General features: G+C 38.4%; 1 protein-coding gene across 1 annotated transcript in view; it reads left to right on the forward strand.

The window, feature by feature from the left end:
• Positions 1-11905, forward strand: part of CMC1 (C-X9-C motif containing 1) — a 43510-nt gene extending 31605 nt beyond the window's left edge. The window contains exons 3-4 of the mRNA XM_027639000.1: positions 10207-10297; positions 11624-11905. Coding sequence (XP_027494801.1) covers positions 10207-10297; positions 11624-11738 — 206 coding nt within the window. The 3' untranslated portion in view covers positions 11739-11905. The remainder of the gene's footprint in view (positions 1-10206; positions 10298-11623) is intronic.
• Positions 11906-15719: the final 3814 nt, after the last annotated feature.

Raw genomic sequence — 15719 nt, forward strand, 5'->3', positions numbered from 1 at the left:
ACCTCCAGGATGACAGATCAGATCAGGTCAAGCTTGTGTCTACAGCACTAAAACTAACAAGCAGATATTTCTCTGTATATTCTGTGCCAAAGCTCCATTTGCTGTTGAAGTCCAAGTTTGTTGAAATTTTACTGACTAAACACATATTACTAATAAATTATGTCTACCACAGCATTTCATTAGCATTTAGCAATAGTCAGGAAAGTACTGGCTGACAATTTAAGGTGTATGTTTTTTAGAAGTAATCTTTTCTGGCTGTATGATTACTTAGAAAAATGCTTTTCCTAGTAAGATTTCATATGCACATTCAGCATTCATATCAAACTGAAAGGTAACTTTATTCTCTGCACCCCTTGTCCCCCAGAAGACATTTTGGTCAGATCTCATGTGTGCAGGATGTAGAATGAGGAGAGCTGACCAGTCCTTGCCTAAGCAACAGAACTAAATGCTCCTGAAAGTACTGTGAGATTGCGTGCATATATTTTTTTCAGAACTCTTTTTAAAAAAACCTCTTAATTACTTTAATCTGGCATATTTTTGTTAACAGTTTTAAGTATTAGTCTGGGTTTTGTTTAGTTGAACTGATTGGGTTGGTTTGGATTACTGTATTTGGCTGTGTTCCTCTGCTTGTTATTTGTGTTTTGTTTTTTTTTTTTCTTAAAACAATTTTTCTCTTTCTTATACTCTGCTTTTCGGTTTCATTCCCTATTTCTTGGTGCTTATAATGAATTTAGAAAGAAAAGGTCCAGTAATCTGCCGTGGATAAGTGTGGGTTAATTGGGACAAACAGAAGTACTGTCCTGCTGTCTCTTGAGGTTTCTGGATATACCTCTTAGAAATATCTACAACTCTTAGTCTGAATGGGAGCAAATTTTAAACTACACAGAGCATTTGTTGTCCCAGCACAAGCCTCTGCATTTGTATTGGAATGGTACTGTGTCTTTATCGTTTGTGGCTTTCCTGGATTTACTTGTCATTCCTTGATGCAAGTTTCTTAAGATCCTCTTTTTTTCCCCAGAAATTCTGTCTTTAATGATTGTTGGGTTTGAAAATAACAGAAACCCTACTAACGTTTCTGTAATGAAAAGAAGATCAGCAGCTGAACATGTTTTGAATTAACTGATGTTGGAGAATCCCTATGTGCCTTACATGTGTTTTCAGAACTGGTGTGATATTGTGGTTTCCAAAAAAACCCCCACAAACAACACAAATAAAAAAACCAAACCCAATAATTTTTTTTATGATTTTTGAAACAGAAAGTTTAAATAAGCCATTGATTTCCTATATTCATTTAGGAAGCTCATTCGAAGCAGTTGACCAAACCTAGAACCTTGTAATATCAGGGCATTTAAGGAATGAAGATTTGGGAGACTGTAGTTCTTAAGCGAAGGTAGATGGCATTTACAGGGCAAGTAACTGGATTGTTCTGAAAAAAACCCAGACAACCAATGCCCAAACATTTTTGATCTGCACAGAGTGCCTTTCCTCCCTACTGCTTTGGCCCGTTCTGCATCCAGCCGAGACATACTTTGAGGCCAATTAATTTTTGCAGCAGGATTTTGAAAACTTGCTAATGAAAAAGACACGCATGGTATGAAACAAATAAATACAGTGCAATAGTTGGGACTTCAGCAGGACTTGAGCAAACCAGGGCGGATAGATGTTAAAGGAATTCAGGGTAGCATGTATCTTTCCTGTGTTGGGATGATTTTTTCCCCTCTTTCTTTACATTCTTTTGGGTTCTTGTCAGTTTAGACCCACTGTGTAGTGATTGTAAGGTTTTTGAAGGGCATGTGAGGACTTTATGCTTCAAAGTATGAGGCAGGCTTACAGTTGATAGGGGTGAGGAAAAAACTTCTCTTGAGAAAATGTTTTTTCCATATGTAAACTTTTGGACACATTTTTCTAAAACAGCAGTTACTGACTTCTGAGAAGGATGGTGTACAGGACAAGTGGGCCCTTTGTCTGATTCAGTATTTTGTTTTCTAATCTCTAAATGTTCCCTAAAGCAAAGTCTTCAGATTTGTTTCTAGGATATTGGTAGTATGCATTCTTTATCCCAAGACATTGTGTTTAGAGAAACACTTTATAGCTTTTTGGGAAATATTCTTTCTCTGCAGTTCACAGTTATGCTGTTTACCTTCCTGATGATTCTCTTCTGCTATATGTTCACTTCTCCATAATGAGATGAGAGATGTTTCAACATTTCATAATGGAGTGCCAGAGATGCTGTGGTCTACTGGAGAATCCTCTGTTTGCACTGTGTACTTTAAGGTAAAGCTGCTGTTCTGTGCTGAGAGTGCCCTGGAAAAGATTGGGCAGGAGGATGAATATCCCATTTCTGAATTCCAGGGATTGTCTTTCTTCCCCAGTCCTGAATTGTGTGCTACTGTAGATCATCTGCCCTAGGACAGATGCTCCCAGCAGTATATTGGAGCTACAAAAGCTGAAATTTAGCAGATTTCAGGGAGCTGGCGATGAGCAGGAAAATAGAAAGTATGTGTTTATTTTTATGTTATAGCAAATGAAAATTGTGTAGACAAAGTATTTGATCTGATAACAGAGGTTCACTTGAAAGAAACAAGGTTATTTTATGTCAATTTTCTCTTTGCCCTATATAAGATGCATTTAATTATTTCATGCTATCTCCTCCTATTCAAATTAATCTGTCATATATATTGTTGCTCAAATTAGAATAAGTCTTTAATCAGCTGTGTTATGCATGCCATAGTAGACTAGAATAGGAAAGCTACTCCTGGCATACTGACGATGCGTGTATTTTATTTGTATTTGTAATTTAAAAGTAAAATCAGAAATATTGATTTCTACTTGACTGGAGAGATGATTTAGTTTGAATATCAGACTGATCTTAATCAGGTGAGAATTAATTGAGTTGGTGGTATTAGATATTCAGTGATGTTAACTGAACCATGATCAATCTACAGAGAAGCTTTCTTTTGTACTGTGTTAGAAATATCAAATAGCTCATATTCTACAATGTAAAACAATCTCTTCGCGTTCGTCCTTCTACTTCCTCTGGCTCATTAAATGTACCAGTAATCTGTTCTGTGCATACTGAGTAATCTTCAAAGTACCAAGCTAATAAATCACAATTTAATACAAAATAAAAAGCATAACAACTTCACCATAAAATGTTGCTGATAATGTTTTGGATCATTTTAATGTTTTTGTACACATTTTACAAACATAGATTTTAAAATCTTGTCCTTGTTTATATTTTAAAGGGAACTGTTCCCTCCTCCTTCCACCATCACCCCCTAAATCTCCATTATTACTTGGGCATCTTTTCTCCACCCAGTGGTAGACCCCAAGGAATGATCCAGACACTGGACAAAACTATTTCCTTTTTTTGTGTAGAGGGAAAAAACTATCCCAGGAATAGAACACAAATGTGGTTTGAATCATGATGCAAGCTTTTTTTTTTTTTTATTTTAAGAGTGTGATAGCAGTATCATAAGTGTTGAGAAAATATAAATGGTGAGATAACACCTCTGTAGGACTTTCTCTTAAGTAGTAAAATTGTAAAGTCTTTAAATAAACGAGAGCCAGACCCGAGAGGATCAATTTGTCTTGATAATGGGGAATATTTCATTTATTTTGTGTACAAGAACATCTGCAAAATAGATGCACAATTATAATTGATAAAACTGCAATTCTAATGTTATATGAATTGTACAACACTTTGCAATGTATGAGGCAATACAAAAGTGCCAAATATTGTTATAGTCTGAATCTACAAAAAAGGAGCTTTCCGAAATAGCCTTCACGCTACGAACAGTTCATACATTGAAAATAACAAGGATGATCCCTTGGTATTGTTATATCTGGTTGTCTAGAGATGAGTCCCAAACACTTTTTGTTCTTCTCTTGCTTTGAGCATGAAAAGACTAAATGTTTGCAGAAAGAAATAATTAGGTATCTAATATTTAAAAATATTTAAAGTAAAAAAAAAAAGTCCTTTAAAAATCTACTACGAATATAATCTGATGCTGGTTGTTCCCCTTTATTGAATTACAAAAAAATCCCCCAACTTTCAATTTGTTTTTAGTGCTTGGGGCAGGACATTACATTTTCTTTCATAAAATGTTTCCTTTACATACAAGTAACTGAAATTTTAGCAGTCCAACACACTGATTCCACCATTTCATTTTGAATGCAACACAGTGAAGAAATCAGCCTAATTCTGCTTGGGGGTGGAAGGACTACAGAAAGAACACTTGCATCTTAAATATGGTGCCTTGTTTTTGTTGTCCACTGTTTGTAAGTCTGCAGACACTGAGATTAAGAGTGTTAAATTTAACCTTGTCTGGTTTAATGGTGTGGAAGAAAATCATCACCTTTATTCAGCAGAGCTGTGGCTCTGTCTTATGCCAGATGTTGGTTTGTCCCTTTGAGTCAAAATCCTACAAGTTTTTTATTTTTGTCATACAGGAGCAAATATTTCTTGAACCTGTGAATATGTTTTAGAATGAAAATGGGCAGTACTCTGGCTTTTTATTTCCTTTTTTTTAATTAAGAAGTGTATGTACTAGGACATCTGTTGGTGGACCCCCACTAACTTTGTTATAACTTTCTGGTAATGTTTCTGATCTTTTAAAATTAACACTTTAGTGTGTATTGCCTATGCTTCTATGACTGCTTGTGTAGACAGGGAAATAATTTGTCCAGTCTTTATTCTGTGATAAGTGAACTGTTACCCAGCTTCATGGCAGTTTCCATCTGCTTTCCTTATTACCTTGTAATAAAGTCATAAAACAGAGTTGGGGAAAAAGCAATTAAAAATACAGAAGAAAAATGTTCTTTTTTGATGCTACTTTTTTCAGCAAAGATTAGTGTGGACTGTAAAGATCTTTGTAAACAAAATATTCTTTGTTGTGTCAACCTTCTAGCTGATTATCAAAGAAACCTTAATAAAAAGTGCTCTGTAACTTCAAAAAGTTTTTAATCAACCATCAAATATACCAAGTCAGACACTCAAAAGTAATTCTTGATACCTGCAACATAATTTGTATAATTTTGTATTGGAATGGAATTACACAGAGACTTGGAATAGGATTTTTATTTAAAAATGCATGTCTGGACAGCTTTATGGGTAATTTTAGGAGGCTTTTTAAAGCTCTTTTTTTCTGTTCTGTGACTTTGCATGTGTCAGGATCTAATTTCTGCTTGTTCTCTGTGTTGTACTTTCTCAGGCAGGTAAGTTGGGATAGGGAGACCCAGTGAAATCCTGCTTTTGCATCCTGGGCAAATTTGGAGGTGCCAGGGACCAAACTCAGCAGCTTCCCCAAATTGATCAGGGTCTGAGATGCTCCCTGCTGAAGAGTCAGTCCTTGGTAGGGCTGATTCCTCACTGACCTCAGCCAAAAAGCCCTCATGTCTGTCCCTGGAACTCGTGTGAGCTATTGTCCTCTTCCCATCCTAGGCAGATCACTTGCACATGCCAGTATGCTGTAGTCAGCAGGTGAGAACTGGCCAAACTGAATTGCTCTGTATTCAAATGTGGTTGTTCAGCTTTTGTTCAGTTGAGAGCAGACCTTTGTCATGGCAAAGTTACCATTTGGCCTTACCTATGTGGTTGATTTAGAGAAGGTACTAAATTGCAGGCTTGATTTAGCCATTAGAATTTCTCTATGCGGCTGTAATGGCCAAAACATGAGACTTAAAATTCTCAGAACTATACCCAAAGCTTATTTTGGATTTGCTTTACAAGAGAAGCACAAAGCTTTCTGAGAGAGAGAGAGGAAGGTGGTGAAATCCAGCCTCAAATCAGTGATGAACTGTTCAGCGCACTGTCTCTGAGCTGTAGCCTTGGGAAGACATCTTCGCTCCATGTGCATCCCCCTAGAGCCAGCTTACAGCAAGGAGAGGAGCCTGTGGGATAACCTGTGTCAGATATGCTGTCATGAACCATAACTGCTGCAGGTGAAAGGGGGGGTCTGGGGCCAGTTTCCGTGGTAACTGGTAGGCACCTGCAGCTCGTTGACGCAGTAGTGGATCTGTCCTTGTCTGTGCACAGAGCGTTCAGTGATGGACATATGTAGCTGTCCTGGAAAAGCCTTGGCAAAGGGTTGATTTTATCAAGGGCAAGCTTTTTCCCCCTTTCTAACAAGGCATTTTCACTTCTGTTGCATTGAGCTCTGTCCTTCAGTTTATTTAGTTTGTATCTATAAATATTGGGGTTAACTTTTATTGTTTGTTTGAAACATGTCTTTCTTTTGTGTTACAATCTGCAATGAATTTGCAGACTGGCTCAAATTTATCTCTAGTTTTGCTGCTGCTTGAAAGAAAACAAATCAGCCCATGAACTTGTAAAATCACATAAAGTCATTTGCTAAAGTTGTAGGTATTGGATCATACACAGGACTTCTGCTCTGAAAGAGCAACTCTTCTTTGTATCAGGAAGGAGGTTTGTTTGAGCCTGAGGGTGGATTCCCTGGTGTTCTGGTTACCACTCAGAGCTACTTAAGTCTTAAACTACAAAAGGTTTGTAACCAGATCCTGTATATCCACTCATTTTGTGCTGTTTTGCTATGCACTCTGAAACTTTGGTCAGCTATTGCTTGAGTGAGGAATGAGTGGTGATTGTCAAGATTACAGAGATGGAGATTAATTTTTGGTTTGAGATTTGGATCCCTTGTGCACTATTTGCAAGATTATTCTCCAAACCAGTAGTTTTAACACTCTTCGTGCTGCTCAACATTGAGATATTTTATTTCATGGAAGAGTTCATGGAATCATAGAATATGCTGAGTTTGAAGGGACCCACAAGGATCATCGAGTCCAACTCCTGGCCCTGTGCAGGACACGTCAAGAACCACACCATGTTCCTGAAAGCATTGTCCGAACGCATCTTGAACTCAGACAGGCTTGGTGCTGTGACCACTTCCCTGAGGAATCTGTTCTAGTGCTCAGTCACCCTCTGGGTGAAAAATCTTTTCCTGATATCCAACCTAAACCTTCTCTTGACTCAGTTTCATGCCATTTTCTCGAGTCCTGTCACTGGTGATGAGAGTGAAGAGATCAGTATTTGCCCCTCTGTGAGCAAGATAAAGCACAGTTAAAACTAAAACAATGTTCTCCAGACTCCTGTAAGGTTTCTGGTAAGTGTTTAGTATAAACCTGTCTTGCACCACACTCCTTACATGGCTTTTGAAGAGAAGAAATGGTTAATCGAATTTTGTGTGCTCATGTAAGGATGCCCAATATGCTTTAACCTCCTTTCTTCCTCCATTGTTAAGCATCAGTAATGTTAAAGCTAAATAACTGGAAGCAGTTTTATCACTTTGCAGCAGTGCCTGGCCCTGTACTGCATGTGGGGCTTTCTGAAGACAGGGAATGCTTGCAATTGCAGTTCAGGTTTTTTAGTTCACTGGGACATCACGCCTTTAACCAATCAAGACTGGTGAGCTAACAAGTGAGAGGGACCTCCCGTTGTCTTCTGTGGTTTTGTACTTCACAGATTCCAGAGGAAATGATTACTACTACAAAAAAACCTCAACCCAAAACCTCAGCACAGCACTTAAAGAAGTGCCCATGGAGAGTAGAAATCAAACTGGTCACTAGACAGACCATAAGCTTTCAAAGGCGTTGAAAGTTTATTCCCAGAAAAAAGACCAAAGGACATTTTTAGAAATGTACTAATAGGTATGATTTTTCTGAGATGCTGATATAGGGACAGTCAATGTAAGCAGTCCAGGAAAGAATAGAAGAAATGTCAGGTTCACCTTTGGAAACCAAAGAAACATTTCAATAATCTAATAACACTTTTCTTTTGTTGTTCTGAGCTTACACTGCTTTGTAAATTTCAGCTGTCCAGAAGTTTCCTCAAAATTGTGCATGTGTATTTGGGTGACTTTAGGTCTAAAACACATGCTGAACGAGATCTTAGAAATTCGGTGTGGTTTTTTGAGCACAGGTTACAGGGTCTTCCCAAGTGGTAATTAACCAGTCAGTTTAAACCCATTTTCTGCATACTTTCATCTGTTTTTCTGGTAGTGTGTGGTGAAGTTGCCAGTGTGTAACACCAGGTGCTGTGTTGGAGCATGTTTTAAGTGTTCATCAATAAATAATACATTAAAAGTAGATAAGAAGTCAATTCTTTGCAAAGTTTTGTGAATGTATATATACATACGTTTGGCAGTATAAGGACACTTAAGTCTGTCATCATCACTTTCAGCAAACACTACCTTTACTTGTAAATTATTTTGGTAAAAGCCTAATTCATATAGCCATGGGCAAGTAGATTAGTCTCACCTAGGAATTGCTTGCAGCTGTTGGATCACTTTCTCCTTAAAATCTTGCCAGTAGTGTCCAGGATACTAGAAGGTGAATTTTGCTCCACAGAGGTCCACGATTGCTTGATGCCCATTTCAGTGGGCATCTGCTCTGAGCAAAGGAGAGGATTGCTGCTTTTATAGGGACAAATCTATTTTCTTGTTTATTGAAGTCTTGATGTAATGGAAGTTACATCATCATACAGGATCAATAGTTACTTAGGAGGCAGATTTGAAACTTCAGCTAAATGTCTTGAACACATACAAGGCTGGGTACAGGATTATGTGGTGGTGTGTTTGACAGTCATGCCCATGTTTTCACATGGTCAGTAACTTGCAGGTGCTTGAGGTGCCTTTTTGATGCCTAGTGTGATTTCAGAAGGTATAATAAGTATCATAAGTAAGAATATATAAGTGAGCGTAAAGAATGGAAGGGATACAAAAATTGCTGTTTCTGTAAATACTACATAGCTGATCACTGTATACAAGAAATGGAAGATTCTAGTGTAAGTACATGAAATACTTACAAGTCTTACTGTCCAAGTTTTTGGACAAAACAGAGTAAGTAATGCATGAACATATGATACTCGTACATATACACTGAGCATAGATAATGTGATTTATGCTATGTATGATGTAGTAGCATTAATTTTGCTAAATATGTGCAAGAAGATAACGATTTCTGTATGCCCTAAATTTGCTGGAAGAGCTTAGAAGAGGAAAAATGGATGTAATTCTGGAAGGGGATGCAGTAGAGGGGAGCTTTGTTCTTGACCTGGGTACTGGTTGATCTTGGACACTTGGCTTTCTCTTTCTCTCTCTCTTTTCCATCTGCTAAATGCAGCTGTTAACCTTTTAGCCAACCTCTTAGAACAAAACAATTTGAAGTCTTCTGATAGAAATAACATCTAATTCTTATCTAGAGTTACTATTCAGTGAAACATCTGTACAGGGTGTTGGTAACAATGAGGCATAATTTTAGTTACTCCCAGATAAAACCTATGTTCTTAACCATGACTTTGCTGTTCTGTTTTAGTATCTCACTGACTTGTTTTTAAGTTTTAAGACCCTGAAAACAGACCAGGTACTTTCACTTCACTGAGCAACTTAATTGTTCTTAAATGCCAGAGATCATGATCCCAGAAATGTAGATCATCAGTATTTCTGTGGACAGTGCTCTTTACTAGACATTTGGACTTTGAAGAAATTCTGTATTGAAGAACAGCTACAGGCTACACAATGCAGAGAAGATACAGAGAAGACAGCAGTCCTTCATGGAGCACTGTAGTGCCATGGAGTACAACCTGGCACTTCCAGCTTTCTCCTTGCATTCCCAAGAGAGATTTTTAGAAATGCCAGGAAAGAACTGTGACCTCACAGTTTATCTCCAGTCCGAACCTTCACATGAGATTATTGCCAGTGGCATTTCTTTGAGGCAGTAATTGCTGTCAGCATTGCTGCCCTCTTAATTTAGATTAAATTAATTTAATGTAGATACAAACATGCTTCAGTAATTCCAAAAGCTTTCGCTGTAGAGGAAACACTAACAGCCCTGGTTTACCTAATTTTTCATGATTCCTTTTGTTTTGCTGTGATAGCCCTGAGTACACTGTATGAAAAGCAGGCACAAGAATCATGGATTTGCTGCAAGAATAATTTCAAAAATCTGTTGATATTAGCAATAGCAGTATATGTGTGAATGTGTTACATGATGAGGGGAGAATCCCAATTAAAATCTTGCTGCTAAACAAGTGACAAAGATCTTGCAAACAATATGAGACTCTGGGCCAACTGTGGTTATATTAATAATAATAAATCAGATCTGGTCTGATACCTCCTACAGATGGATTTTTTTTACCAATTGTCATTTTTATAACTTTAATTTAGTTTGTGTTGTTTTTTTGCTTCCCAGCTTTTACTAAATGCTGTCAAGAAACTGGTTTTCTTATGGTGGTGAAGTGTCGGCAAGAGAACACAGCATTGAAAGACTGCCTGGTTGGCTAGTAAGTCCCTCATGAGTTTCCATTGGTTTTTTGTGCATGGCCTATACTAATCTAGAAATGAGTAGAAATATTAACTATTCTCAAAAGGGGTTATGCAAGGTTAGGGACTTCGATGTATTTTCTGAAAATGGTATCTTTTCTTTATTAGAACCGTGCTGGTCAGGCCCTAACTGACAAGATTTTATTTACCATATAAATAAAATATATGGCTATAAAGACTCTGTCCTTGATTTACATGGTGACAGATTTCAGCCCAGATGACCTGTAGCCCTGTATTTGCTCTGCTGCATCACACATGTGAGGATGGGGGTGAGCAGTGAAGCACCTTCATACTCTATTAGTGAGACAGGATAAGTTTGTTTTCATTTTGGTTCTTGAACTGTTCTGTAAGATTTAGTCTGTCTTGAAAGTGTCCTGCTGTTGTGAACAGCAATAGCAGCAGCAGTGGGAAATTGTTAGATATAAGAGAGGTCAACTTGAAGCCATGGTGGATTGAAATGTTTCTTTTGGAAGTCCTAAGTTATTCCCAGTGCCATCAGGCTGAAGTGTTAGATTCTTGAATCTGCCAGGGTGAGAGTTGGGGATTTTTTGAGTTTCACTGGGAGAAAAAGGATGTTCATTTGTTTTTTGGTGGAATGTGTGTCCTGCTCTGTTAAACCAGAAATTAAGACTAATTGCCTTTGAACTAGTGACAGTTATTCTCAAGTATTTGGGAACTGATGAAAAAAACATGTCCAATCAGGTGAGAATTCAGGCCTAAATGCAGTCAGAACTTGCTGGAGTTACTCAGTTTGCCTTTTTTTAAAAAATAAAATGAAACAAAATGCTACTGGAAAAAATGTTTAGTGCTTGAATTGTTATACTTAAAAACAAAATTATAAGAAAAAGGAATTGAATGTAATGATCAAGGACCTACATATCTACTGTTTGAGACATACACTTTAACCTCTTTCAAATAGTTGTTTGGGTGCATAAAAGAATATAAGTGGACTCCAATAGATTCCCATACTGAGGAAGATAACTGCAAATAATAAATTATTCAACTGAACCGAAACACCAAATGTCTTTCCCTTTTTCTGCCTTTCCTTTTGGTGGCTTGACTGTAGAAGCTTGAAAAGGACTATGCCTCAAGAGAAAACAGTATCATGAGAGAATGCAGATCAACTTACTATTTAGAGTTTACAAAGATAACTGTAACACATATGTACTTTAAAAAAAAAGTATTTTACTATTGAAGGCAAACAAGTTTTCTTTGGGTGTTAATGTGCAGTATCTGTTCCATATTCCAAGACAAAACCCATTATTATGTATTTTTCTGTCTTGCAGCTATTCTGATCCATCATTCTATGAAGAATGCAAAGCAGAATATTTGAAGCAAAGAGAAGAATACAGAGCAACTGGAATTAAGAAAAAAAGACAGAAGGTTACTTCAAATGTATAATTAAAACTTAAAATGAACTTCTCACATTTTATATACAACTTTGAGTTTCAATTGATTTTAAACAGACTTAAATGATCTGTACCTGATCTGTACCCCTGTGTGGGGTTTAACTGAAATACACAAGATGAGATGAATGGAGAATAAAATAATCTCTAAAATTAAATTTTTAAATTTTTTGTAGTTAAAGATCTCAAGCATGCTGTCGCAGTTTGCGAGAGAAGGTGCGAAGGTCTGTTCCTCTGTCTGGACTTGAGATTTTGTTACCAGTTTGCAAGTTGGAGTTTACAAATCCAGAATGTCCATTTAGAATTTAAAGCTTGTGTCTAGTTATGTGAGCTAGGCTGCATAAAAACTTAAATTTTTCACCCTTAAATTGTATTAACTGATCACAAATTGTGAATACATTGAAGCTGGTCTATTAGGCATCACCTGATGCTGACTGTGTATGGAGATGCACTTACTAGAAGAGAAGGGTTGCAAATGCAGAAGAGAAGAGCTGCTCAGACCAGTGTGAACTATCTTTTTCATGAGAATGTTGAGTCATATGAGAGCCTGGTAGTACTTGTGCCTACACTGTGACTCATTTTTAAATGACGTTGCCAGAAGGGATGGATGCCTTGTGTTTGTGCGTGGCCCAGACTGACCATTCTGACTCTAGAGGAGAAAGCAAACTGATTCAGACTTTCTTTGAGAACACAGAATAAGCTGCCACACTTCAAGAGTGAGCAAGTGACCCCACTTGCAAAATTATTGCAGGTATAAGTGAGTAAACAACTAAACTAGGCATGTAAAATGCAGGTCACTTCTTGCAGGAACTAAGTGAAAGGAAGTCCCTGATTAAAAAGGGGCTTCCAAAAGATCTTCCGTGTATTGGTACTTGAAGCTGCTTAATGGTAGAACTCTCAAATGCATAAATGACTTCACTAGAGATAGTAATTCAAAGTTTTACAGGCTATCTTGGAGTATCCTTTGAAGCATTCTGAAATAAAACCAAATTCTTTACAAGTAGGGAAAGGCTACACTTAAACTTGGTAACTTTAATGCCCTGGTTTGAAAAAAAAAATTAAAAAAAAAACTTCAGAGTACGTAATAGGATTTGATACTTCTCCATCAGAAGATGCAAAATTTGACTTATTTTAATAGTTTCACCACAAACACAATATTGCTCTAAAGCTATTCAAGTAGGAAGTTCAAATCAGACTTTGACATCTGTATGTGAAGGTCTTAACACTGCAAGTTAGTCCTTGCCCTTTATTCTGTGCCTTTTATCAGTAATAATGTTGCTTCAGCAGAGTGGCTGGAGGACTAGCGAACATTTGTGAATGAAAAACTGAGGAGATGTGTAGCATTCTGCCTTGTAAGGCAAACTTAAGTGGCATTCAGCTCTAAAATTAACCACTTTAAGATAGCATATGTGGAACAGTGTCCCACGCGCGTACTTGCTCTTTTCTCCTTAGTTCAAGCATTTTGGAAAAAAAAAATATTCCTAATCAGTTAGTGGAAAATTAGTTGTTTTGCTGTATTTTAAAAAAGAGTAAACTTAAGGTAGATGGTAAAATGTATTTTTAAAGATAGTGACTGTTCTGGTATGCCGTTATGAAAATCTGCTACATTTTCAACCTCTGGAAATCCAGCCTGGGTATTTGTAACTGTTGTCAAAAGCCTTCCCAAAGAGGATTTGTGTGGGAGCAAGCATTCCCTTAGGGGCAATGCTGTGTGCTGCCAGTGGTATGTGCCTGCACTGAGGGCTCACCTGGGTCATCCTCAGGTTCCAAGCACAGCTGGTGATCAGACACAGCATCAGCAATGGGGGTCTCCTTTTCTGGCTCATCAGAAAATATGTTCAGCCAGTGCGGGGGAACCCCAGTGCAGTGACCAGTACTGCAGGGGAGGAATTAGTGCCTGGAGTGGAACAAAGCCCAGGGTGGAACCTGCAGGTATTGGTCCCCACCCTCGACGTGCTGTATGTGAACGACAGCCACAACTCACTTCTGCACTGATAACTAAGCTCTGTGCTCAAGCCTGAACTCCCGTGTACTGGATGGTGCTGCCAGCCATTTATTTCTCCTTACCTACACTGTTGTGGGCATAAGGAAGAACTGGGTTATTCGAGCTCCTCCTCTGTTTGGTCTGGGATGCACTCAGAGCTGGGATTTGCCCTCGGCTCTGGCATGAGCTTCCTCTGTAACACATCCATAGCCTTAATGTGATGTTCCCTAGTTTTGAATTCTTGATTTCACACCTTTCGCTTTCTTACTGTCTTGTGCAATATCCTGTACTTTAATTGCATTTACATCTTTTATTTAAAGTTTAAATGAAAGAATGAGTACTGTGAAGTGACAAACTCATACTAGTAAATTCCTTTCGGTTTTGTTTCTGTCTCAGCTATAAACTCTCCTTCCTACTCAGGTTAGCAGGAGGCAGCCCTAGATTCTAAACAAAGTAAGAATACAGCAGTAGTATTGACAAAGCCTTCAGCTGTGTGCAGGGAACTGGAAGTTTTTTTGCTACATGTTGAATATTTTTTAAAAAGCACTTACTTAGTAATGATGAGAGGATACACCTTTGGAAGCCTGTCTGTCTTCCCCCCTCAGCCCCTCCACCTCCCAACAAAACCAAACATGGTAACTGCCTGTACTTAGAGAGAGAGCAGCCCTAGGTGATGAGGCAGGGAGCTGACATTGTGCAGACATGCAGTACTGCATGCAGCCATCTCCATCTAAGCCAGGGACTGCAACTCTCATTAATGGTCACTAGATATTTCTTTTTTTTTCATTATGAAATAAATTCTGCAGGATTCTTATTACATTATCGTTCTGTGTAGGAGTAGACAATTAGGGAAATTAATCTAGGTGTGCTTCCAGTGTTTTCAAGTTAGCCTATCTATACAGAAAGGTTACAGGAGTGCAGATGCACAGACTGACTCGAGGAGGTCAGCCAAGGTCTGAAGCCTGGCAGTGCCATTTGCCCGTCATCGTTAATGTTTCTATAAAAGCATCCAATGTTTTCTAACATGACCTTCTGAAAAACGGAGGTGGCATCACCAAGTGTTTATAGCCCCAGTTTTAACACTGCCTGTTACAACTGAAGCTTTTGCAAAGCTACAGGGCTTTCACTGTGGCCCTACGACAAGCCTGCCCCCGTGCTTACCTCCTGTAACCATGTGCCCAGCCTGCTTAAAACCAACCACGAGGCACTATTCACTGGCATTAATGGAATTAGGTCTTAAAGCTGGAAGACTGGTTTGTCACTGAGCACCCTTGCTTAGCACAGCACAACATCTGTTGCCTTTTCTGCAGCACAGGGGCTTGTCTGTGCCTCTTCGTAGCACTTGGCAAGCCCCCAAAACACCCCCATTTTTCACTGGAGACTGCACCCTCTCAGTGTATTAAAGCTCTCTTCAAACTCCTGAGGGGGGCTCCCTACAAATACAAGATCTGAAAGGAAGGAGGGAAAAGGTGTTATATATGAAAAGCTTTCATTCACTGTATTATGTTCATACAACTGCGAGTAGCACACTGCTTGCCCCCAAAAAAGGAGGGGGAAAAGCCTGACCACTCAGGACCCAAAAAAATAATGCAAAAAACATATCAGAACCCCACGTGCCCTTTTGTATTCAGACTACACAAGGCTCTTACTGCCCTGTGATTACTGTTCTTCAGAGGGCCTGTCTGAAGATTAGACAACAATACAGGTGTCAAGTACTGGAGCTTTTCAGTCTTCCTTTACCAGGCCAGAGCATCATTTAAAGCTACAGGTGTCTCAGCGTAGGAGTCTCAAAGTCTGCTGCATGTTGGTTTTGAAATAAAAGTTCAATCTGCTTTATCTCACCAGTACAGTTCATATAGTACTTATGTGGGTCTGTGTTTCATTACCTGGAATGGGTATTGTCTTACTGTAACTCCACCATATGTCTAGTGCTGCTCTTGTCTTTTTCCAGCTGTAAAAATTGGGTAGTGCATCACAGCTAATTTGGGAGTT

The sequence above is a fragment of the Corapipo altera genome, unplaced genomic scaffold, assembly GCF_003945725.1.
Source record: "Corapipo altera isolate COAL_440 unplaced genomic scaffold, ASM394572v1 44, whole genome shotgun sequence".
Lineage (NCBI taxonomy): Eukaryota > Metazoa > Chordata > Aves > Passeriformes > Pipridae > Corapipo > Corapipo altera.